A 21,385-nucleotide genomic window follows, 5' to 3' on the forward strand; every position below is an offset into this window, starting at 1 on the left:
CTACATTTGGTGCACAGCAGTAGCAGACGTCATGAGATGATGGGGTTGACCTATAGTGTGATTGGTGGCCATTCAGGTGAGACATATAGGTAAATTAGGCTATAGAGGGTTTGAATAAATATGCATTCTCATTGGTCAGTTTATGCCATTGCCTGTAATTGGATAATCTGGATGGGGGTGGCACACTTGTTTTCACCATAAATACATGGATGTAACACAATGTGAATAGGCTTGATAAAGGCTGTATATCAGCCGAAACGTTGCTATTGTTGCTTTGAAGTCCAAATAAAAGCTGATGATGTGAGATGCTGCTGATACCGTCTGCATTTATCTACACTATAACAAACTGTCAGCATTTCCAGACTAGCTGCAATGGTATCCGCCTCTCAGTTGTGAGCAGGTTTTTGTCACAACAGAGATTTTCAGTGTTTTTTTTTTCTGTGTGAACATTTCTGCTATAAGTTATTGCAGTTGTCGTATCAGCCACCAGATGGCATCACAATGAGCTACACCCAGAAAAGGTTAAAGGGAGTCTGTCAGCACTATGTGACCATATACAGCACTTACATGGCGCTGTAGCACACCTATACAGGATTCTAATGGTACCTTTGTTATATTCTTTAGACATCCAGAAGCAGGAAAAACTACGTTTATTTCATATGCAAATGAGCACTCGCAAGTGCCCAGGGGCGGCGTTCCGTGTGTAGGTGCCCAGGCCGCCCTGCCTTTTTAACTGTTACTCCTCCGCCAGCCTCTTCCTTTGCCCGCCCTCCTATTCCCTTGTATCATCCCTAGGTCCGGCTGAGATCCCGCGCCTGCGCACTGCTTCGCCAGGCTGGGGCATGATTAGAATCCTGAATAGGTGTGCTACAGCGCCATGTAAGTGCTGTATATGGTCATATAGTGGTGACAGACTCCCGTTAAAAACAAACAGGAAAAAACATGTTTTACGGAGCAGTCACCCTGATATAAAAAAAGGCAACCTACTACTACTGAGGGTGCAACCAGAGTACCTGAGCTATAACAATGCCTACAAAATAGGGTGTTAGACCATATGATAAAAAAGGCCAATGACAATTAAAATAAATAATTAAAATGAATAACTAGCAACAAACCTTGACTTCTAACACACCCCAGTTCAGATAAGGATACAAAAGAGACACTTTTGCCCCAAAAACTGCTGTAAACAAGGACATCTGTGCATTTTATAAAATAAAGCCATGGCAGAAGAACAATGAGGGAATGTGTCTTCAAGATTACATAACTGAAATGGGTAAAATGCTGATTTTTTTTTTTATATATAGTAATTTTCATAACATACCTTGCTTGCAGTTGGTCTCTTTTTAGGGTCCCACTGTAGCATATCTCTCATGATCTGAATCCCGTCACTACTTGCATTGGGGACCAAGGTTTTCAGATTGTTTGGTACGCACTGTGGCCAGCGAAAATTCATTGCACTGGCAAGCTGGTAGCCTTCAGGCCAGTCATTCTGGACAGAGGGGGAAAAAAAGGAGCAGAAGGAATTATTAAAGAGTGCAAGAAGTGGAACAGTTGCCCATAAACTGCAACCACACTTCTCCTTTTAGTCACAATGCCACAACATCACATCTAATGACAGTCAATGGGATTTAATGCAGGAGTCGCAGAAAATCCAGCACTTGGATTTTGGTTGCAGATTGCAAGTTGTGTGCAACGTTGCCATCAAAGATCACAGTGCAAGTCGTGTGCTACTTGCTTGCAACTTTTCTGCAATATGGCTTTTTGGCGGCCATATCAACACTAAAACAGTTGCGCAACAACGAGTTACAGATAAGTCACAGTGTATGTCCTAAATTACACAAGGATCTGCACATTGAAAGTTACTTTAACTACCTTTTATTAAAACTGATCTAGATTTATTTGATATAACAACTTACAATAGAGGGAACAAAAAAGACTATTAAATGGGTCATCTAGGATTACAAAAATGTGGCTGCTCTGTTCCAGAAACAGCACCACACCTGTCCACAGGCTGTGTCTGGTACTGCAGTTCAGTTCTTTTGAAGTGAATGTGGCTGAGCTGCAATCACACACACACAACTTGTGATGGTGTTCCTGGAAGAAAGTAGCCATGTTGTACTAATTTGGGACAGTCCCTTTATATCCAAGTAGGAGACTGAATAGTTAAGAGACTTTGACCACAACCTAAATCAGTATGGATTTATAATGAGAAACTAAGCATTCATAGAGTATTCTGCTTGTCCTCCTCACACACGCTTGTACAGATAGCTGGGGTACAACACTAGTGAGCACTTCTGGGCTACTTTGTGATTATGTGGTCAGTGTAGAGCTTGCTCACCCACAAAATGTTCAATGAACACTGCCTTATTCTGACGGCTATCTTCAGCATAAAGAAGAACAATAAGGAGACCTAAAAGTGATGATATGGCCCCCACATAGCCCTGATCTCAACATCATTGAGTCTGATTAGGATTACATGAAGAGACAGAGGGATTTGAGCAAGCCTACATCCGCAGGAGATGTGTGGTTAGTTCTCCAAGACATTTGGAAGAACCTTCCTGTGTAAAGTGTACCTAGAAGAATTCATGCTGTTTTAAAGGCAAAAAGGGTGGTCACACCAAAAATTGATTTGATTGAGAGTTCTTTCTTGTTCATTCACTTTCAATTTGGTTAATCGATAAAATTAACTATGAACACTTCTATTTTTGAAAGCAATCTTAACCTAAAACGTTTGCACAGTGCTGCAAGTTTGCAATGCTGGGCGTATTTAATCCATTTGTAGGAACATTCTTTCAAGGGTTTGTGCAAGAATTGGGGAGGGGAGGGATTGGGACCCCCCCTCCACTCACGTATTTGGCCAGACCTGTAAAAGGGAAGTTTATTTACCTTCTTCCTGGCGCTGGCATACCACTCCTTCTCCTCCCGGCCGGGAATGCTCCGCTGGGCATTCTCTCTGTCAACATCCTCTTTGACACTGCCGCAGCCAATCACTGGCCGTGGAGGAGACCGGCTCGCCTTACGTCATTACAAATAGTCACACAGGATGTTGATAGGGAGGTAGCCCAGCAGACCATCGCCGACCGGGAAAAGAAGCAGCAAGGAGCCAGCATCGGGAAGCAGGTACGTTAGCTTCCCTTTACAGGTCCTCCCATTCATGCACAGCCGTTTTAAAGCAGATTTTCTTTTCTTAACAGGTGGTAAACATTATTTTCTTATCTTTCCTTCAAAATGGATAGAACTGACAAATTTCACTAAGGTTTCATGCAGTGGAAATTATGAACAATTGTAAACTAATGTCAGTGAGATACAGTGTAGAGAACCACAGCTTGCAAAACAAAAAATTATCAAACCATGCAAGGCAATCTGCCAGCAAAAATTGACTGTTCAAACTGCTGATAGCACAAGGTACTGCGCATGCGCAGACCTTTAAAAATGGTGACACCGGAGAGACGGATCCGATATTTCAATGCATTTGTCAGCGGAACTTCCTGCCAGAATCCTCTAACGCAGGGGTGCACAACCTGCGGGCCGCATGCGGCCCCCAGAGCCAAGATTTGCGGCCCCCGTCCTCCTGGACAGAAACACAGCTGATCGTAAAATCAGCTGTGTTTCTGCCCGCAGCGCCGCGCGATGGATCATTACAGCTCCTGCCCCTGCACTGTAAGCAGGAGCAGGACGGGTCGTCGGCTGTCAGTGAAAGCGGGGGAGCCGAGGAGAAGGCAGAAGCAGTTTATCAGCGCTTCTGCCTTCTCCTCACACAGGTGAGCGCTATGTAGGGTGGACCCAGCTTGGGGGCAGAGGAGCGCTGAGCTGCAGGGTTAGGAGACCCGATCAGCTATGCCTGTGTACAATGCCCCCACCACAGGCTGGTTTCCCCTGTAACTGGGGCTCCTTTGGATGCCCCAGTTACAGTGGAAATAGTGCAAAAAAAAAAAGTCTGTGTCCCCAAAGGTCTTTCAGTGACCTCTTGGGGACAAATTATGTGGAAAAAATATATTAAATAAGTTAAAAAATTATTAAAAAAATATAATAAATCACAAAGAAAAAATAAAATAAAATACAATACAAATAAAAGGAATAAAATAAAAGGAAAAATTGCTAAGTAAAAGAATGTTCACTGCCCCCTAACAGTCTTTTTATGATCCCTTGTCATTATGTGGCAAAAATATATTTTAAAAAAATATAGAAAATTAAAAAAAAAAAAAATAAGTGCAAAATAGTAGAGTGTTCATTGTCCCCCAACAGTCTTTTTGTGACCTCTTGGTGGAGATATTATGTGGCAAAAATATATTTAAATAATAAGTAATAAACCAATTATAAAAAAAAGAATACAATAAAATATTATTAAAATACAAATAAAAGTAATAAATAAAAAAGAAATAGTGAAAAATTCACAAAAAAAAGTGTCAGTGTCCCCCAAAGGTCTTTTTATGACCTCTTGGGGGATATTATTTGTAGCAGAAATATATAAAAAATTAAGTTAAAAAAGATGAAAAATAATAAAATACATAAAAGAAAAAACATCCACACCAACCAAAACCGTTGCCATTATCGCCCCATTCATGTGAAACTAACTATACATATAAATATAACAAAACGACCGACACAAAATAGGGAACTAATTATAATAATTTATTTTGGTGTCAGTTTGCATATTTAAAGAATAAGGAGCTATAGTTTGAAAAAAATATATACTTTTTAAAAATGTTTTGTGCAGTAAAACAAAAAAAAATAATTATAAGTCTCTATCTGTCAAGTGAGAAATTGTTGCAAAAATTATTTTGGTAGTCCCAACACAAAAAAGTTACAACCGTTCGATTCACCAGGTGCACAAAAACACAAAAAAGTGTCTTTTCAGGCCTGGTTACTAAAGTGTTAACCAATAAGCGCTTTCCCCACTAGTAAGAGAAAGTGCTTACTGGTTATTGCAGGGCGCCTGTAACTGGCAGGAGGCGGTAATAACCAGGGAGCACGGCCTCTGCAGTGAGGGAAATCACTGATTTATGAACAAGTTCCTGCAGCGTGGCCCCTGAACCAGAAGATGCATACTTATACCTGCTCCATTCCGCCCTGCCCCCGCTGCCTCCATCTTCCGGTTCCTGCCCTTTTACACCTGTCCGTGCATGACCATGGTCACATACACCGCTCCAGTCAATGACTGGCTGCAGCAGTGACACGCTGCTTGTGGCCACATCACCGCTGAAGCCAGTGATTGGCTGCAGAGGTAAATGTGACCATGGCCATGCAGTGCCGGGAGCAGGTAAGTATAACTCTTCGGTTTAAGGGGCCATGCTGCCAGAACATGTTGAAAATAAATTTTTACTGGGAAATTCCTTTAAGCCAGGGTGGATTAGCCATAGATCTCACAGGGAAACTTCCCAGGGGGCTGCCTGGGCCCTCCTCACGGCCAGCCAGTGAGAGTTTTTGGGGATGTATTTTGTGCTCATGGGGGCAGTATTGTGTGATGAACTGTGGGGCGGTATAATGTGCCACAATATGGTATTGCTGGCCCGGACTTCCATCAATTTGTACCCGACTACAAAACGGGGCCACTGTTAGTATTTTTCAAGGGCCAGCAGCGAGATATTCAGGTCAATTATTGGAAAAACGTCTTCATAGGGACACTCACTCATAATAACTGGCGGTATAATCGTGCCGCACATCTCTCTGTGTGATCAGATATGTGCTACTGATAGTCAATGTAGCTAAATGAAGGAGGAATGACTGTGATAGCGATCAATCCTCCCCAGTCACTTTACATCGGCCTGTGTAGCGGCCCCTTGAAATAGAGCCATGTGACAATGCGGCCCTCAGACCAAAAAAGGTTGTGCACCCCTGCTCTAACGCAAGTGTGAAAGTACCCTTACCAGGAGTAGCGTGAATACTTTTATTTTGCCAGATTCTGCTGCTGCCAAGTGTCCGTGGTGGTGCTTCATTGTGAAGTGCTCTCTGCACTGAGCAGCTTCACAGCCCATCCCCTCTGCTCTGAGTGACAGCTGTAGTGGTCTCCTGGTTGGATGCTACAGCTGTCATTTAACAAAGGGGAGGGGATGTGAATAAGTTCAGTGCATTTTACACTGAAGCTCTGCCTCCGGTGCAACTTGCGGGAGCAGAATAAAAGTTCATATTCACCAATCCTGATAAAATCTCCAAAGATAATTGTAATACTCCACTGTCAGCAGTTTTTGCATGCCAGACACGGCTTATCTCTTGGTAGAACAAAGGGATAGGGCGTTGAACTTCCATGTGCCTGATCCGATTCTCCCATCCCCATGCACATCGGAGCTCCTTGTACACATTACATGACAGCGAAAACAGCAGAGACTCTTAGGCCTCATGCACACGGCCGTTGTCCGGCCGTGGCCGTATTGTGGCCCACGAACAGCGGGTCCGCAATGTGCTCCCCGCATCACGGATGTGGACCCATTCACTTGAATGGGTCCGCAATCCGGAGCTGCAGGTTTTATTTTTTTTCAGTGCGGATGAATCACGGACCCATTCAAGTTGAATGGGTCTCGATCCATCCCAGCCACCGCACGGACGTTGCCCGTGCATTGGGGACCACATGAGGGCTTAGAGAGAGCTTATGCAGCCCTCCATTGAACTTCCTCTATTCAGTGTGTTGATTGGGCTGCAGTGGCACAAGCATTTTGGGGGGCAGGTACTTTGCACCTGTTTAGAAGTAAAGGATTGGATATGATGTGGCCATGACAGTGGCGTAGGGATCGCCATAGCAATGGCTATGGGGCCCGCCGCCGAGTGAGGATTAAAAATAATAATAATGTGGCGAGTGGGCCGGGCGTGGCGCTGTGATAGTGGGCGGTCGGACTCGGAGCCGGCGGAGGTAGAGAAACCGGCTGGGCGGCGGTTCGCCGGAAGTGGAGGAGGCGGGGTCGCAGACTAGGAGCGGCACGTACTAGGAAGCTGCGAGTTGAGCTGCTGGAGTGTCGGTGGCTGGCTGGCTCGGCGGGCGGCGCATGCGCAGTACGGGGTACAGTTCGGTTGGTTCAACTTCAAGTGGCTGAGATGAGGGCTGGCTGGGGAGTGGGACTGAGTCTGACTGAGTCTCCGACCGAAGCGGCAGGCGGCAGTGGCAGTCAGTGGAGAGATGTGGACACTGGAGTACTGCAACTGGAGTCACTCTGGAGACTAGTGAAGTGGACAAGTGGAGGAGACTGGAGTTATTTCATCTTTGTGTGTGAGCTACCACCGGATATCAGCATCTTCCCTATTCACACAACTGCGCCCGCATTATTTAATAGTGTGGTGTGGAAATGGTTAATGGCATTGGCGAAGACACAGCCACCTAATCCTATCTAAGGGGTCACAGACCCCTCAGATAGGATTAGGTGGCTGTGTCTTCGCCAACGCCATTAACCATTACCACACCACACTATTAAATAATGCAGCTGCGCCTGCCAGGCTTGAGCAGGTATATGTGTGAATAGGGAAGATGCTGAGATCCAGCTGTACCTCACAGTGAGGTACAGCCAGATCTCAGCATCTTCCCTAATCCATATTCCCACATATATCTGCTCAAGCCTGGGAGGCGCAGCTGCATTATTTAAAGGGATTCTGTCTGATTTAACCCCTCTAACCTAAGCATATGCTCATGTCCAGACTAATAAAAAGAATCCTAAGCTGGCCTTATTAAACCTCACTGTGGCTCTATTTGCCCAAAAAACAGGTTTTTATAACCTGTCAATCACTTAAGGTGCCCAAGGGGAGGTCCGTTAATACAGGGTGCCCGGCCGCACCCCTTGCCGTCTGGTGCCCAGCGCCACCTTCCCTGTCTTCAGCGCCGCCTTCTACAGCTCAGCGCCGCCTCCACAATCCTCCCCATCCCTCTGCCAGATGCCGCGCCTGCGCACTAGGCAAGGGGTGCGGCCGGGCACCCTGTATTAACGAACCTCACCTTGGGCACCTTAAGTAAGTGATTGACAGGTTATAAAAACCTGTTTTTTGGGCAAATAGAGCCACAGTGAGGTTTAATAAGGCCAGCTTCGGATTCTTCTTATTAGTCTGGACATGAGCATATGTTTAGGTTAAAGGGGTTAAATATGATGACAGAATCCCTTTAATAGTGTGGTGTGGGGATGTTGGCTTGGGAGGTCCGAGAGGTATGTGGGGGTGGGAGATCCAGGAGGGGGGGGGCCATAAATTTTTTTTGCTATGGGGCCCAGTCATTTCTAGCTACGCCCCTGGGCCATGACATAACATTTACTAATAACTTTTTTTTTTAATAGTATTTATTTATGGAAAAGATTTTAAATGTAACAGAACATCTCAAAGGTATCAAAAGGAGCCGAGTGACAGGAATATTGACGGTCACTTGGGTGGAGAAATCTCCAGCCTTCAGTCAGATCATGTGCATCAGCCCAATTTACAAGTGACCTATTAGGCGAGACCTGAGGACGAAGTCCATCTGCTATTGGGTCCAGCACTGCATTGTAATCACCCATCATAATTAGCAGGTCAGTCGGTAGAGTTGATACCTTCCCCATAATGTCATCTAGTACTCCTCTTTGAAAGGGGGGGATATATATGTCTACCACTATGTAGTCTCTTCCCCGTATAGCAGCATGTACAATTACATAGCGCCCAGACAAGTCAGTCTGCACGGAATGTAGCTGAAAAGGGACTGACTTAGACACAAGGACAGAGACCCCCCTAGCGTAGTTACTGTAAACAGCGTGAAATGATGATCCTACCCAAGGATGCTTCAATGCCAACAGCTTTTGGCCTCTCAAGTGGGTCTCCTGCAGCAAGACCACATCCGGGGAAAATTTCTTCAAGTAATTAAATACAAGTGATCTTTTCACTTTGTCATTAAGTCCCCTGACGTTCCAGGAGATAAAATTACAGGTAGCCATCATGTAACAAAGCCGACCACATAAATCCTAGAAATCCTGGGACATCCAGGCCAGGCACACCCACACTTATACCACAAGACAACACACCAACACATAAAACAGATATGAAACAGGTGAAACAAGACCCACAAAAACTCCCCCCTCCCTGCCCAGACCACCCAACCTATCTGAGCCCAGAAACCCAAACTAAGACTAGTAGTTACCTATTGGAAAAACGGGGCGACCCGTTCTAAACACTACCCCCCCGGGATAAACTGAACTAACCCCCGGGAAGTGGAACAGTTCTGTTGAACACAGCCCCTCCCTGTGTCTTGGCCATCTTCAAAAGTGTAGACAGAATCTCACCACCTGACAGTCCCTATATATTCAGCCCCTCCGATCGAGCCAGTCAGATGCTAGAACTTTGAGAAGAGTTTGCCGAGTCACCGTCCTGTACTCTAAGACGCGCGGGATACAAAATAGCGTAGACTAGGCCTTTCTCCCGTAGTCGAGCCCTCACTGCTGTGAACTGTCTCCGCTGTTTCTGGACCTCCGAGGAGAAGTCTGGGTAGAAGGATATCCTAGTGTTATTGAAGCGAATGTCTTTCAGGCGACGGGCAGCAGCAAGCACCGCATCCCGGTCCCTATAATTCAGGACTTTGAGGATGAAAGGACGTGGCAAGGCCCCAGGCGGCAAAGGTTTGGTGGGAATCCTGTGGGCCCGCTCCACCGCAAAATTCACAGACAAATTAATGGGGGGTCAGGGTTTGCTTGATAAGGTGCTCCGCAAAGTCCTCCGGGGATTGGCCCTCCGCCCTTTCAGGTAACCCCATGATACGGATGTTGTTCCGCCTGTTACGATTTTCTGCGTCCTCCACTTTCACCATTAATGCTTTAATTTGTTGTTGGAGTGTTCGGACACTATTATCACCACGCTGCGTCATATCCTCCACTTCGCCCAGCCTCCTATCCACCTCTGCGGTTCTTTTCCGTACCTTGTCAATGTCATGTCTGAGGCAGGTAAGGTCCGCCTGGACGTGGTCTATTTTGACCGTGAGGGTCGTCTGACAGTTCGTGATGGCAGCCATTATTTTAGAGAGATCAATCTCCGCCTGATCAGTGGGGGCACTGCCCCCCTGAGCCTCTGTCTGACTCATGGTATCGACCATCAACTTGGGAGAGAGAGCCGCTCCAGAAGTGCCCGTCTTACGGCCCATATAGAGGACGTGTATCCGCGTATGATATAGGTAGCAGTCCCTCAGGTGCAAAATATAAGAAGACACAGGCTCGCCAGTATAGGCAGGCGCGGGCCCCAAAGGATGTCAAGGAGGTAGCGCCAGGGCTAAGCACAGCAATCACTATGGTGCCACTTCTCTGGGTATAGCAGTGTGCTAGCCTCTCCAAATGTGGCTTTCAGGAGGTGCCTGCACTACCCTCAAAGGGTTAAAACCCTCTTGCAGTCCCTTCTGTGGGGTATAATGGTGCCGTACTTGGTACTGCCACTGATCTGCTCTGCACAAAAGCCGCCCTCAGAGGCCACTTGGCTCAGGAGAAGGGTCTAGAAGCTGCAGCCTGCTTTCCGTCCCCAAACAGCGAAGGCTGGTCTGGTGCTGGCCAAAGGATCGCAGGGGAGCCAGGAGCTGCGGCGGTAATGGCACCCGTGAAGGAGAGCGCGCGGGTACCTGTCAGGAGGTGTCGGGTCTGCTGGTAAGTGCCGGACAGCTGTACTCTCCCCCGTCGTCTGACTCCGCAGGTCTGCTGTGCCGAGGGGAATCACCATCGGCGTGCCGATGTCCCAGGCATCCACAGGAGAGCCCGGGCGCTGGAGTACCCGGTCGGCAAGATGGCTGCTCCCCCTGCTGTGTATAGGCGGTCACACTGGCATGGCGGTAGATCTCCAGAGGCGGACTTGCGGCCAACTGCTGCTCTCAGGGCGTTTTAGAGGTCTTTAGGCGCAAAAATAACGGCGCTGGAATCGCTGATTGCCAGGATATCCACAGGATTTTGTAGGAGCTGGAGCTGTGTGCGACCTTACGCCATGACAGTCAGGCCACGCCCCAACTAATAACTTTAAATAAGAATATGACAAGTGATGCATTTTCCATTTCATTAAAACTAAGATCTGCATCATTTATCAGTCTCACCTTCTTTGGTGTCCCTAGAACCTGGCAAATCTTGAATATGGTGTCTATTTCACTTGAGCCTGGAAAAAGAGGCCTTAGGGTGTAAATTTCGGCCATGATGCAGCCAACAGCCCAGATATCAATGGGGGAGCTATAGCTTGTTGATCTAAGTAGCACCTCCGGCGCTCTGTACCTGTGGATAGAAAAATCAATAGTAAAGTGTGGCACAATAACACATTACTAACATCAGCCTATGGATAAGATAGGAGGATGGGGACATAGACATTACTTCTCATACATTTAGTGAGATCAGCACTGAATATTGTATATAGTGACTAGTTCTACAAATGCTGGTTTACCAATACTATAGTTTATCTGGAATTAAATAATCCCAACTACTGTAAGAATACAAAGTTCCACTGGCTCTTCTTTCTGGTGGTGACCGTTACACCTCCAACTAAGGTCACGTATGACCGCAATACCAAAAGTGATTAAAATAAGGTGTGCACTACTCCTATAAACTGCCACCTCCAGGTAGACGAAAAGAAACCTAGTTTTCACAACAAGTTCCAAAGTATCAAGATTACTATTGACACACAGCAATACAGTTATCTACTAGAGATACAGCTCCGATACTTCGGAGTGGATGGCGAATGGCTCTGATCTGATACTCTGTTCTTTTACATGCCGAGTCCACAGACAGGGCGCTTCCCAATGCACCAGTGGAGGTTTCTATAGTTGGCTTACATTGGAACTTGTTGTGGAAATTAGGTTTCTTTTCGTCTACCTGGAGGGGACCGTTTATAGTAGTAGCGCACACCCTATTTTAATCGTTTTTGGAATTAAATAATGCCTCTTTACCATCGTGTAGACACATAATCTGTGTAAGGTGGTCGAGATCTTGTTTCTCGAGCTAGTCCAAAATCTGCTATTTTCACAAGTTCTGGTCCCATGCAGAGGAGGTTTTCTGGTTTCAAATCCCTGTGGAAAAACCCTGAAATTTCAAGTAAACATTTGGGGTTAATAATACCACCTTCACTCTATATATTAAGACACTCAAACATTTTGCAGAAACGTGTGATAGTCATTAATGTGGTCTACCAGGTTAACATGCAAACAACATGGCTGGACATGGTTTTGAATATTTTAAATGGCACAAAGTCCATTCTGAAATTTGTATGTACAAAACATGGCTATGCATCACAGTGTCTGACGTGGCTGAACAATTTCACAGTACAGATAAGAAGTGTTGCAATGAGGATCACAGATGCTTCAGGCTTCTAAAGTGTAACATCATGCAGCAAAAATTCAGCAAAGTTAGAGGTTTCAAAGCTTAAAGGGGCAGTCCACTTTTGGACAATCCCCACTTGTTAGACACAGCCCTTGACAAGAAGTCGATTACAAATTGCTCCCCTGCTGGGCACCCCAGTAATCAGCTGTAAATTGTGGGGAAACTTAACAGTAGGTATTCATTTTCCCTACGCCACCACCATAAGTAAAGTTTTCAGTGCTATGCAGGACAGGGGAAATCCTCCTGAACGAGGGTTGCTGTTTGTAACAGAGATGAGGAAAATTAGAACCCCTTTAATATGTTTGGCGGTTTCCCTTTTGTAGAAGAGTTCAATTAGTACAATTAAAAAGGAACTGTAGCCTCCACACCTCAGGCCTCATTCACAGTCAATTTATTACAGCTGTTTTTTTCATGGGTGCCTTTCTCAAAATTAGCCTTTAAAAACAGCCCCCTTGACTTGTATGGCGGCTGTTGTGCCAGGAAAATGAACAAAATAGCAAATGTCTTATTTTTTGATGGCCAGTATTCGCGGTCCGTTAAAAAAAACGGACGTGCAAATAGACTCATAGACTGTCATTGTGAAAACGGCCATCACACTGCCATTTTGGGCCTTCAGTAATTTACTGGAAAAAAAAAATCATTTACCTTTATAGTCCTTACCATATTTATGTATGAAAGCAAGCCCTTGTAGTATCTGGTACATAATGTTTCTGATGGTGGATTCAGGAAATAATTTGTTCCTGTGGAGAATTAAAATACAGTTTACACATGGTGAACAGCAATAACCATTGAAATACTCAGAAATGGCCTGTGAACCTGAATATAAGGGGACCCATCGTGGGTATGATGATCAGACTGTTAAAGGGGTTGTTCAGTGCTTAGATATTACTGAACTATCCTCAGGCTAGGTCATCAGTAATAGATTGCCAGAGTCAGACACCTGACACCCTCGCCGGCCAGCTGTCTTACATGAGCGCCGTGGGCTCTTCGAAATGCAGATTGGCGGGGATGCCAGGTGTCGGACCCCTAGCACTCTAGTACTGATGACCTAGCCTCAGCATAGTTCATCAATATCTTAACAATGCACAACCCCTTTAAAGGGGTTGTCCAGAAGTTTACAATTGACGGCCTATCCTACAAGTTCTGCCCACTGTGTTGAAGTGAATGGGAGCAATGTTGCAGTAACCAGCTCCATTCAATAGCCAATGGGGGAGCAGGTTATTTCTGGCGCCAATGCTACTGCAGAACAGCTTATTGTCAGGGAGCAGGGTGTCGGACCCCACCGATCAGATGGAGATGGTCTATGCTGAGGATAGCCCATCACTTGTAAAAATTATTTATGATACTCTGGGCAGTTCTGTGGGAGATACCTTGGTGACAGTTTAGGGTCCATTCACACGTCCGTATGTGTTTTGCGGATCTGCAAAACACGGACACGGCAATGCGCGTTCCGCCTTTTTCCTTTTCTTGTCCGCAATTGCGGACAAGAATAGGACATGTTCTATTTTTTTGCGGAACGGAAGTGCGGATCCGCCAATGCGGATAGCACATTCCAGCCCCTTTGAAAATGAATGGGTCCGCACCTGTTCCACAAAATTGCAGAACGGATGCGGACCCATTTTGCGGACGTGTGAATGGACCCTTACTTTTAAAGTTGCTCAGTCTGAACTAGTTCATCTTTTAGATGCTATTTGTAGTGAAGCCCTAAGTAGGAGCCCCTCTGAGTAAATGAATGACTTATAGGGTTTATCTGTGAGTATATCAGGTGTATGTTGAACCCCACTCAACATTACACAGATAATCTAAATAAAATGTTGACCAACTTCATCAATACTTTGCGAAAACCTTTATCAAAACCCAGGGCTGTATTCATAATTCTGCCGATTAGGAGCAGAATCAGCTGACCACATGTTGTCAGAGACGCCCCTAAAAACGTAGCTACTGGTGCCTGAATTAGGCAGATTTCCTAGAATGCAAATCACTTATGCGATACTGAGCCACCAGGGAAAGTTTGAAACATTTCTTAAAGTGTACTTCCACTGAAGTTCTCCCGTCCAATCTAATATCGGGAATATGTCACCGCAAAATGCAATGCAGTCAGCATGTTATAGAGCAGGAGGAGCCACCTCTTTACACTGCCTGAACATCGGGCAGATCATCAATAACGCACGTCGGTGTAAAGCTGCCACCGATTACCTTATGAACAAGCAAAATGTTCGTTCATCAGGTAAGGAGATTGTTCATGCAGTCAGCTGAATCGGCATTTGCTGGCAGCAGATCATGCTGTCTATACAGAATTCTGCTGCTGGCAAATAACGATTTAGTATGGGGACAAGCAATGACATTAGTCAGTGCTCCTCCCCATACTGTGGAGGAGATCGCTGCATGTAATAGCAGCCATCTCCTTCACTGAGAAGCAGACGCTTGCCTGGAAAGAACGCTTCCCTCCCAACATCTGCTGAATTGAGCAATGTAAAAGGAGCTTCAGTCTCCCTTGTCTTTAGGTGGATTTAGACTGCCCAATTTTCAGACAGATTATCGGGAATGACTGTTCCTTCAAACGCTCGTTCCGAACAATCTGCCCATCTAAATGTGCCGCAGATCACCCAATCAACGAGCAAAACGCTGCCGCCCAGAAACAATGATTCTCTGTGGGGATGTGGGATCGCTTTAGCGACCACTTGTTCTCATATTGTGAAGGAGATCACTGCATGTAAATACAGGGGTCTCCTTCACTGAACGAGCAGCCGACTGTCGGGAAGGAATGCTTCTTTCCCAACAATCGGCTATTACATCATGCAGTGTAAACGTGCCTGTGTGAATACATAGATAGCTGTTATTCACTGATGGTGGCGTCTTATCAGTGATTGATAGCATTCTCTGTGTAAGTGTGTATACATAGATAGCTGTCACTCACTGATGGTGGTACAGAGGGGCGTCTTATCAGTGATTGATAGCATTCTCTGTGTTAAGGCTGCCACAGACATTCAATAGCTGTTGGTTGAACAGCTATCTCCCACATATGAATCCATGTCCAGTTTGGCCAAATGTGTATGTGTAGTCAATGCATAATGTCACCACTAGTCACCTCTGATGGCCGCATATCTCCCGGAAGAACAAAAGGATTGGGTGAACATATTTACTGCACTGGATCCCTTTCTTCTCCGACATCATCTGTTGGGGGAGAGTAGGAAGCTCCACACATTAGAGTAATGTATATGGAGTCCTTAAGTATGTATTGTGGTAATGTGTACAGTATAATGCTGGAGGGCGTGTATATCCCACCCAGATACCTCAATTGGGTGAGATAACTGAAATCCAGAAAGCTGCAGTAGTTTCAGCAAAGTGTAGTTTGCTGAGACAAGTTTGTCTACGTTCTGTTCTGGGTTGGATTTTTTTTGGGATTGGTGGGTAGGTTTGGTAGTAGGACCTGCCAGTCCACACCCTTCCAGTACAAGTATTCCCTTTAACCTGAGGTGATCGCAGGTGCGGCGGGCTGTGATATCAATGAGGGATAAAACAACCCTCTGTGTATGAGTCTGGGGGAAAGGAAGTGACCCTAGCCTAGAGAGAGGGAAGCCTGAGAGGTTTGTGTGGTCACAGCCAGGAGGGCTGTTAGACCGTACGGCTGAATGAAGCCGGATCTCTCCCCTGGTGCGGGACTTATGCTTGGTGAGCTGACCTGCTGAGTGTCGGAACCTGATACCCTGTGTGTGAACTGAGCTTTAGCGGTGAGTTAGGGAGAAGACCTATGTATTATGTAGAGCCCAGATGGGAAGGTCTTTATTTTTGGTTATGTTAAGGTCTGTGCTGGTGCTGAAATGCAAAAATAAAGCACCCCTTGGACTTTAACCCCATTGTCAGAGGAGGAGTCTGTCATCGCCGCCCCCTGCTTGAGAGAGCGATCCCTTACAGTATACATAGAAAGCTGTCAGTCACTTACAGATGTGCCTGGGGGTAACCTTAAGTTTGGAAAGAGCAGAGATTTAAATGCATAAATGTCACATAAAACTATATATCAATCTTCTCAGCAACTCTTGCTCTATAACATGCTGCCTGCAGACTGCACTGCATTTTCTGGTGACAGGGTCTCTTTAAACCTAGTAAGTCTGCCATCTGCACATGTGGGGAGTCGACACAATGAGGGGCCTTTATCACTTATCGACAATATTGTAGCCCAAAATAGTTGTAGAGCAAGCAATATTTGCAACTTTTCACCTCACTCATCCCTTTGCAATCTTCCACAGCCCGACAGATTTACTATCATTTATGCCAGTTCAAATCTAAGCCAGCTCATAGCTGTTGTAGACTTGAATTTCTGGTGCACGGACTGCCTATAGATGCACCAAATTTATTAAGGTCCCTGTGCCCAAAATAGACCTTATACCAAGACTGCCATTTCTAACTCCATTCTGAGTATATCTGCCCCATTGTGCTTCAATGGAGGGGCATCATGATGTGTTTTGTCACATGCCCAACCATCTATAGCCATTTTATGGATGGGTGCAGCGCCCAAAGTGGACAGGGTGGTGTTGCTTCAATTATCAAGAAAATGGCTCTAAAGTTGTAATAAAGATGTATGAGTCAGTATTACCTCATCCAAGGTAAGATTCTCAGGAACAAACTGAAATAAGGCAGCCAACTCCCTTGGAGGGGTTTTCTGAGACTTACATATTGATGTCATGCACTATATGATGTCTGATTTTTATTTTTTACATTAGTCATGGGATAACCCCTTTAAAGGGTTTGTCTCATCATGGAAAATGGAGGCATATCGCTAGGATATGCCCCTATTGTCTTATAGGTGCAGGTCCCACCGCTGGGACCCGCACCTATATCGAGAACGGAGCCCCGAAAGGTGGTGGCTGGAGGACTCCGGTCCGGCCACCACCAAGCCGGCTCCCCATAGAAGTGAATGGGAGCGTACCGCGCATGCGCGGCCCCAGCTCCCATTCATTTCTATGGGGCTGACGGAAATAGCCGAGCCAGCGCTCGTATAGTTTTCGCTGGCCCCATAGAAAATGAGTGGAGGGCGGCTGCGCATGCACAGTGCGCCCTCCTTCACTTGCAGGGCTCCTTTCTCGATATAGGTGCGGGTCCCGGCGGTGGGGTATCCTAGCGATATGCCCCCATTGTCCATGATGAGACAACCCCTTTAAGTCACAGATCACAGTTCTGCTATAATGGGGCCGAGCTATGGAGCAAGAGCTTGGATCATCCCCTGTAGATACTGACTTATACATCACTTCTGAACTTCTGACTGGACAGTCACTTTAATAGCCTCTATTACACTCGATATCTTTGTTATGTAACATAAATTAGGGAAATTTCATTAACTAAAATACATACAAATAGCAACGTAATCACTCTGTACTGCACATACCGATCTTTCATCAGCTGGTACAGATTTTCCTTCATGTATTCAAACACAAAATAGAGGTGATCATTTTCTCTGATGACTTCCTTCAGTTTAATAACATTGGCGTGATTGAGCTTCCTCAGAGACTAAAACAAGCAAAGACAGTGTTAAAACTAACACAGGTTACAATAAAACAGCTAGCAATGCATTAAAGGACCTTTCCAGCAGGGAAAAATGTAGGTAAAGGAGTGATAACTCCCCAATCTCCTGCTGCTTGCCAGGTCCCCACTGATCTGTGTGTCCCGAACCAGACTTGAAACACAGGAAGTGCCTGCTCAGCCAATCACTAGCCAAGGAGTGAAGGGCCTTAGCCCGTGATTGGCATTTCCTATGTGCTGAAGCAGATCAGGAAGTAGAGACCAGCAGGGACCCATGAGAACAGTGAGATGAGTATTGCTTCTTTTATTTTTTTTAACCTATTCCGAGCCCTTTGGCTTATCATTTTCTCAGTTCAGCAAGCCAATTAAAGATATCTTAGATAAAGATAAAATTTAGCTTGCTTTAGAACTATTGTTTAAATATAATTAAACGAAGAAAGCTATCCTCTGGACATACACTGGAAGAGTTATAACAACCACTGTTATAGTTATGGAGGTATTTAGTCAGTCAGTCCCTAAACATGCTGGATCTATGGAAGTTCAATGTATTAAATGTGTGCCTGTAGAAGGAAAGAAATGTGGGGCATTTCCAGAACAATAAGTACTACTTGGTGCATTAAAAAATAAAAATAAAAATAACAAAAAACAAAAATACAACACCCAACAATTACCTTTAACTCTCGAAGATTCATGCATTCATCCCAGGAGTAAAATTTTCTTTTCATTCTATTTCATAAAAGTTTAAATAAAAGGAAGATAAAAAAAATGTCTGTGTAACATGCTAACTCGAATTAGCAATAATGAAAAACAAAAAGCAAAAACATTTGAGCTAAATCACGCGGCTGGATTATGCACCTGCTTTGTACAGAGCCGTAATAGGGCTGCCATAGTCTATGCCTTCCAGAGGACAGGTCATCAGGCACGTAGCCTTCTAATGGAGATGTCCACCCTAGGGTAACCTCAACCCTCATTCCTCTTAAAGGGGCTGTCTCACTTCAGCAAATGGCATTTATCAGGTAGAGAAAGTTAATACAGGGCATTACTAATGTACGGTGATTGTCCACATTGCTTCCTTTGCTGGCTTGATTTATATTTTTTACCACATTATACACTGCTTGTTTCCATAGTTACAACCACCCTGCAAAACCACCAGCGTTGGCCGTGCTTGCACACTATAGAAAAAACCTCTGGCTTCTCTGATAGCTGGGAACACAGGAGCGCTTTTTCCTATACTGTGCAAACACGACCACCGATGCTGGATTGAAGGGTGGTCGTAACCATGGAAACAAGAAGTATATAATGCGATGGAAAAATGAATCCAGCCAGCGAAGGAAGCAATATGGACAATCACAAAACACTAGTAAGGGCCTTATATTAACTTCCTCTACATGACAAATGCCATTTGGTGAAGTGAGAGAACCCCTTTAAGTACCCATCTACATCATACAAGCACAACTTTTTCTTTTTCTATTCAGTGTTTATTTTAATTGATACATTTTGTGTGCGACGGTTGCATGTAAATCCCACAAAAATGAATCCGAGACTGGGTTTGCTTTTTCAGAACCAGTGCCATTCTTGTCCATGGGTTGCATCTGGTCTTCTAGTTCAGCTCCATTCACATGAATATGGGGAAAGCACACCACTCCCAATCCCCCAGTAAGGCCGAGTTCACACGAATGTGTGTGACCCGTGCCTGTGCTGCGGCCCGCAAATAGCGGGCCGCAATGCACGATCGCCGGCCGTAGGTCAGCCGCATCGGATCGCGGACCCATTCACTTTAATGGGTCCGCGATCCGGCCGTTCCGCTAAAAGATAGGACTTGTTATATCTTTTAGCGGAACGGAAGTACGGGACGTAACCCCACGGAGGCACTCCGTAGTGCTTCCGAGGGGTCCTGTCCCGTGCGGCCGTTCCGCGATTCCGGATTTGCGGACCCATTGAAGTGAATGGGTCCGCATCCGTGATGAGGAATTCACACGGAACTGTGGCCGTGTATTGCGGCCCGCAATATGGCCACAGATCACACACGTTCGTGTGAACTTAGCCTAAGGGTCAGTTCACACTACTGCAACTGACTTCCGTTGTTCTGCTCCCGGATTCAGCACATAACTGACCCGAATGGAAAGAAACAGATTCCATCGTCTATAATGGGGTTGTTTCTGTTCAGGAGTCAGTCATGTTAGCGGAGAAAAAAATTCCTGCTGCACTCCGCTGTTTGTGACAAAATCTGTGATGGAGGCCCTGAATGGAGACTCCAACGCAGGTGTGAACGAGCCCTTGCCCTGTGACCACTGTGCAAAAATCCAACTATGCTTTCCAAAGGGAAACACTAAGGTCACCCCTCTCTGTAAATTGAGGGTGACATGTTGTGATGGAGTCATAGATTTCAAATTAGATTTTCGGATTTTGTGTATCGAAATACTCTCAGCAAGAAACCGATAAAGTTAAAATAAGTGAATACTGAAGATACACCGGTCCCCTCTATACCATAAAACATACTTTTTAATGGCAACCAGCTCCCCCGACTCCGTGCTTCTTGCCAGAAGGACCGAGCCATAAGTGCCATCTCCGAGCTGTTTGATTGTTGTATAACGGTTCATGATGACAAATCACGGGTGGAAGGGACATTTCAGTGGGCACCGGGTATCCCACTTGTAGTCACTGTACCTTCTGAGCAGCATAGAGGACGAACCTTAATCATAGATCACTGTCTGGAAAGAAAATAATGACTGACATCACAGATTTCAATATTACAAGATATCACAGATTTCATAAACGTAACAGAAATTATTGCTTACACTCGCAGTTCAGCGTGAACACACTGTACAGTAAGGAGGGGAGCATTACCTGATGTGCAGCAGAACACAGCACAGTGTGCACCTGCAAGGATCACCCCCACCAACTTCCTGGAGGAGAAGCCTCCATGGAAAACACTGCACATAATGTCCTGCATCACTTAGCAACCCGCACATTCACGTGAATAGCGTGCTCCTGGGGGTGAGCGTCAGCCAAAGTCAATAAAGCATTACTGTAAATGGGAGGACGGAGCAATTTGGCTGAACAATGGACATGTGTCCAATCCAGTCTAACAATGGCTACACAACTAAGCAGGCCAGAGGCCTCCATAAAAGCCTTTGTTAGGAACTGCGTTCAAGGCTTCTTCCATACTGCCACATCCGACTGCATGATCAGTATGCCGAGTAGATGAGCACTTCTGCACGAAGCATGTCTAGGTACAAGAGCTCCTACATAAGAGTAGTTGAAGAGGTTTTTCAGGAGAACAGCACTAATGACCTGTCCTCAGGATAGATCATCCACATCAGATCGGTGGAGTCCGAGACCTGGTACCGCCATGTATCAGATGCTTGAAGAGGCTGTGGAGCTTCGGAGAGCGATACAGCCTTTACACTGCATAAGCACTGTACATTGTATAGCGGTTGTGCCTGGTGTCGGAGGATGGACTCCTGCAGATCTGATACTGAAGGGGGAAAACCCACTTGGTAGAAAACCAGATGGTATACTTTCAGCACACAGAATGTAGTAGCGCACACAAATGAAGTGATACTAAACCTCCATTATCTCTGAATTAAAGAGGACCTGCC

General features: G+C 45.5%; 1 protein-coding gene across 4 annotated transcripts in view; it reads right to left on the reverse strand.

The window, feature by feature from the left end:
* CILK1 (ciliogenesis associated kinase 1) overlaps positions 1-21,385 on the reverse strand; it is a 39,524-nt gene that overhangs the window by 14,329 nt on the left and 3,810 nt on the right. For 3 of the 4 annotated variants that reach the window (XR_005778293.1, XM_040428558.1, XM_040428556.1), the window contains exons 2-8: positions 20,283-20,494; positions 18,455-18,509; positions 17,650-17,771; positions 12,927-13,006; positions 11,837-11,969; positions 10,997-11,168; positions 1,322-1,489 (exon numbers count right to left, since the gene is read on the reverse strand). Coding sequence is in view for 3 of the 4 variants with exons in the window: in XM_040428558.1 (XP_040284492.1) it covers positions 1,322-1,489; positions 10,997-11,168; positions 11,837-11,969; positions 12,927-13,006; positions 17,650-17,771; positions 18,455-18,509; positions 20,283-20,383 (831 nt within the window). In the remaining variant the exon portion in view is untranslated. Of the gene's footprint in view, positions 1-1,321; positions 1,490-10,996; positions 11,169-11,836; positions 11,970-12,926; positions 13,007-17,649; positions 17,772-18,454; positions 18,510-20,282; positions 20,513-21,385 lie in introns of all 4 variants that reach the window. The other variant, XM_040428557.1, reaches the window with a different exon arrangement.

Source organism: Bufo bufo, chromosome 4, assembly GCF_905171765.1.
Source record: "Bufo bufo chromosome 4, aBufBuf1.1, whole genome shotgun sequence".
NCBI classification, from domain to species: Eukaryota; Metazoa; Chordata; class Amphibia; order Anura; family Bufonidae; genus Bufo; species Bufo bufo.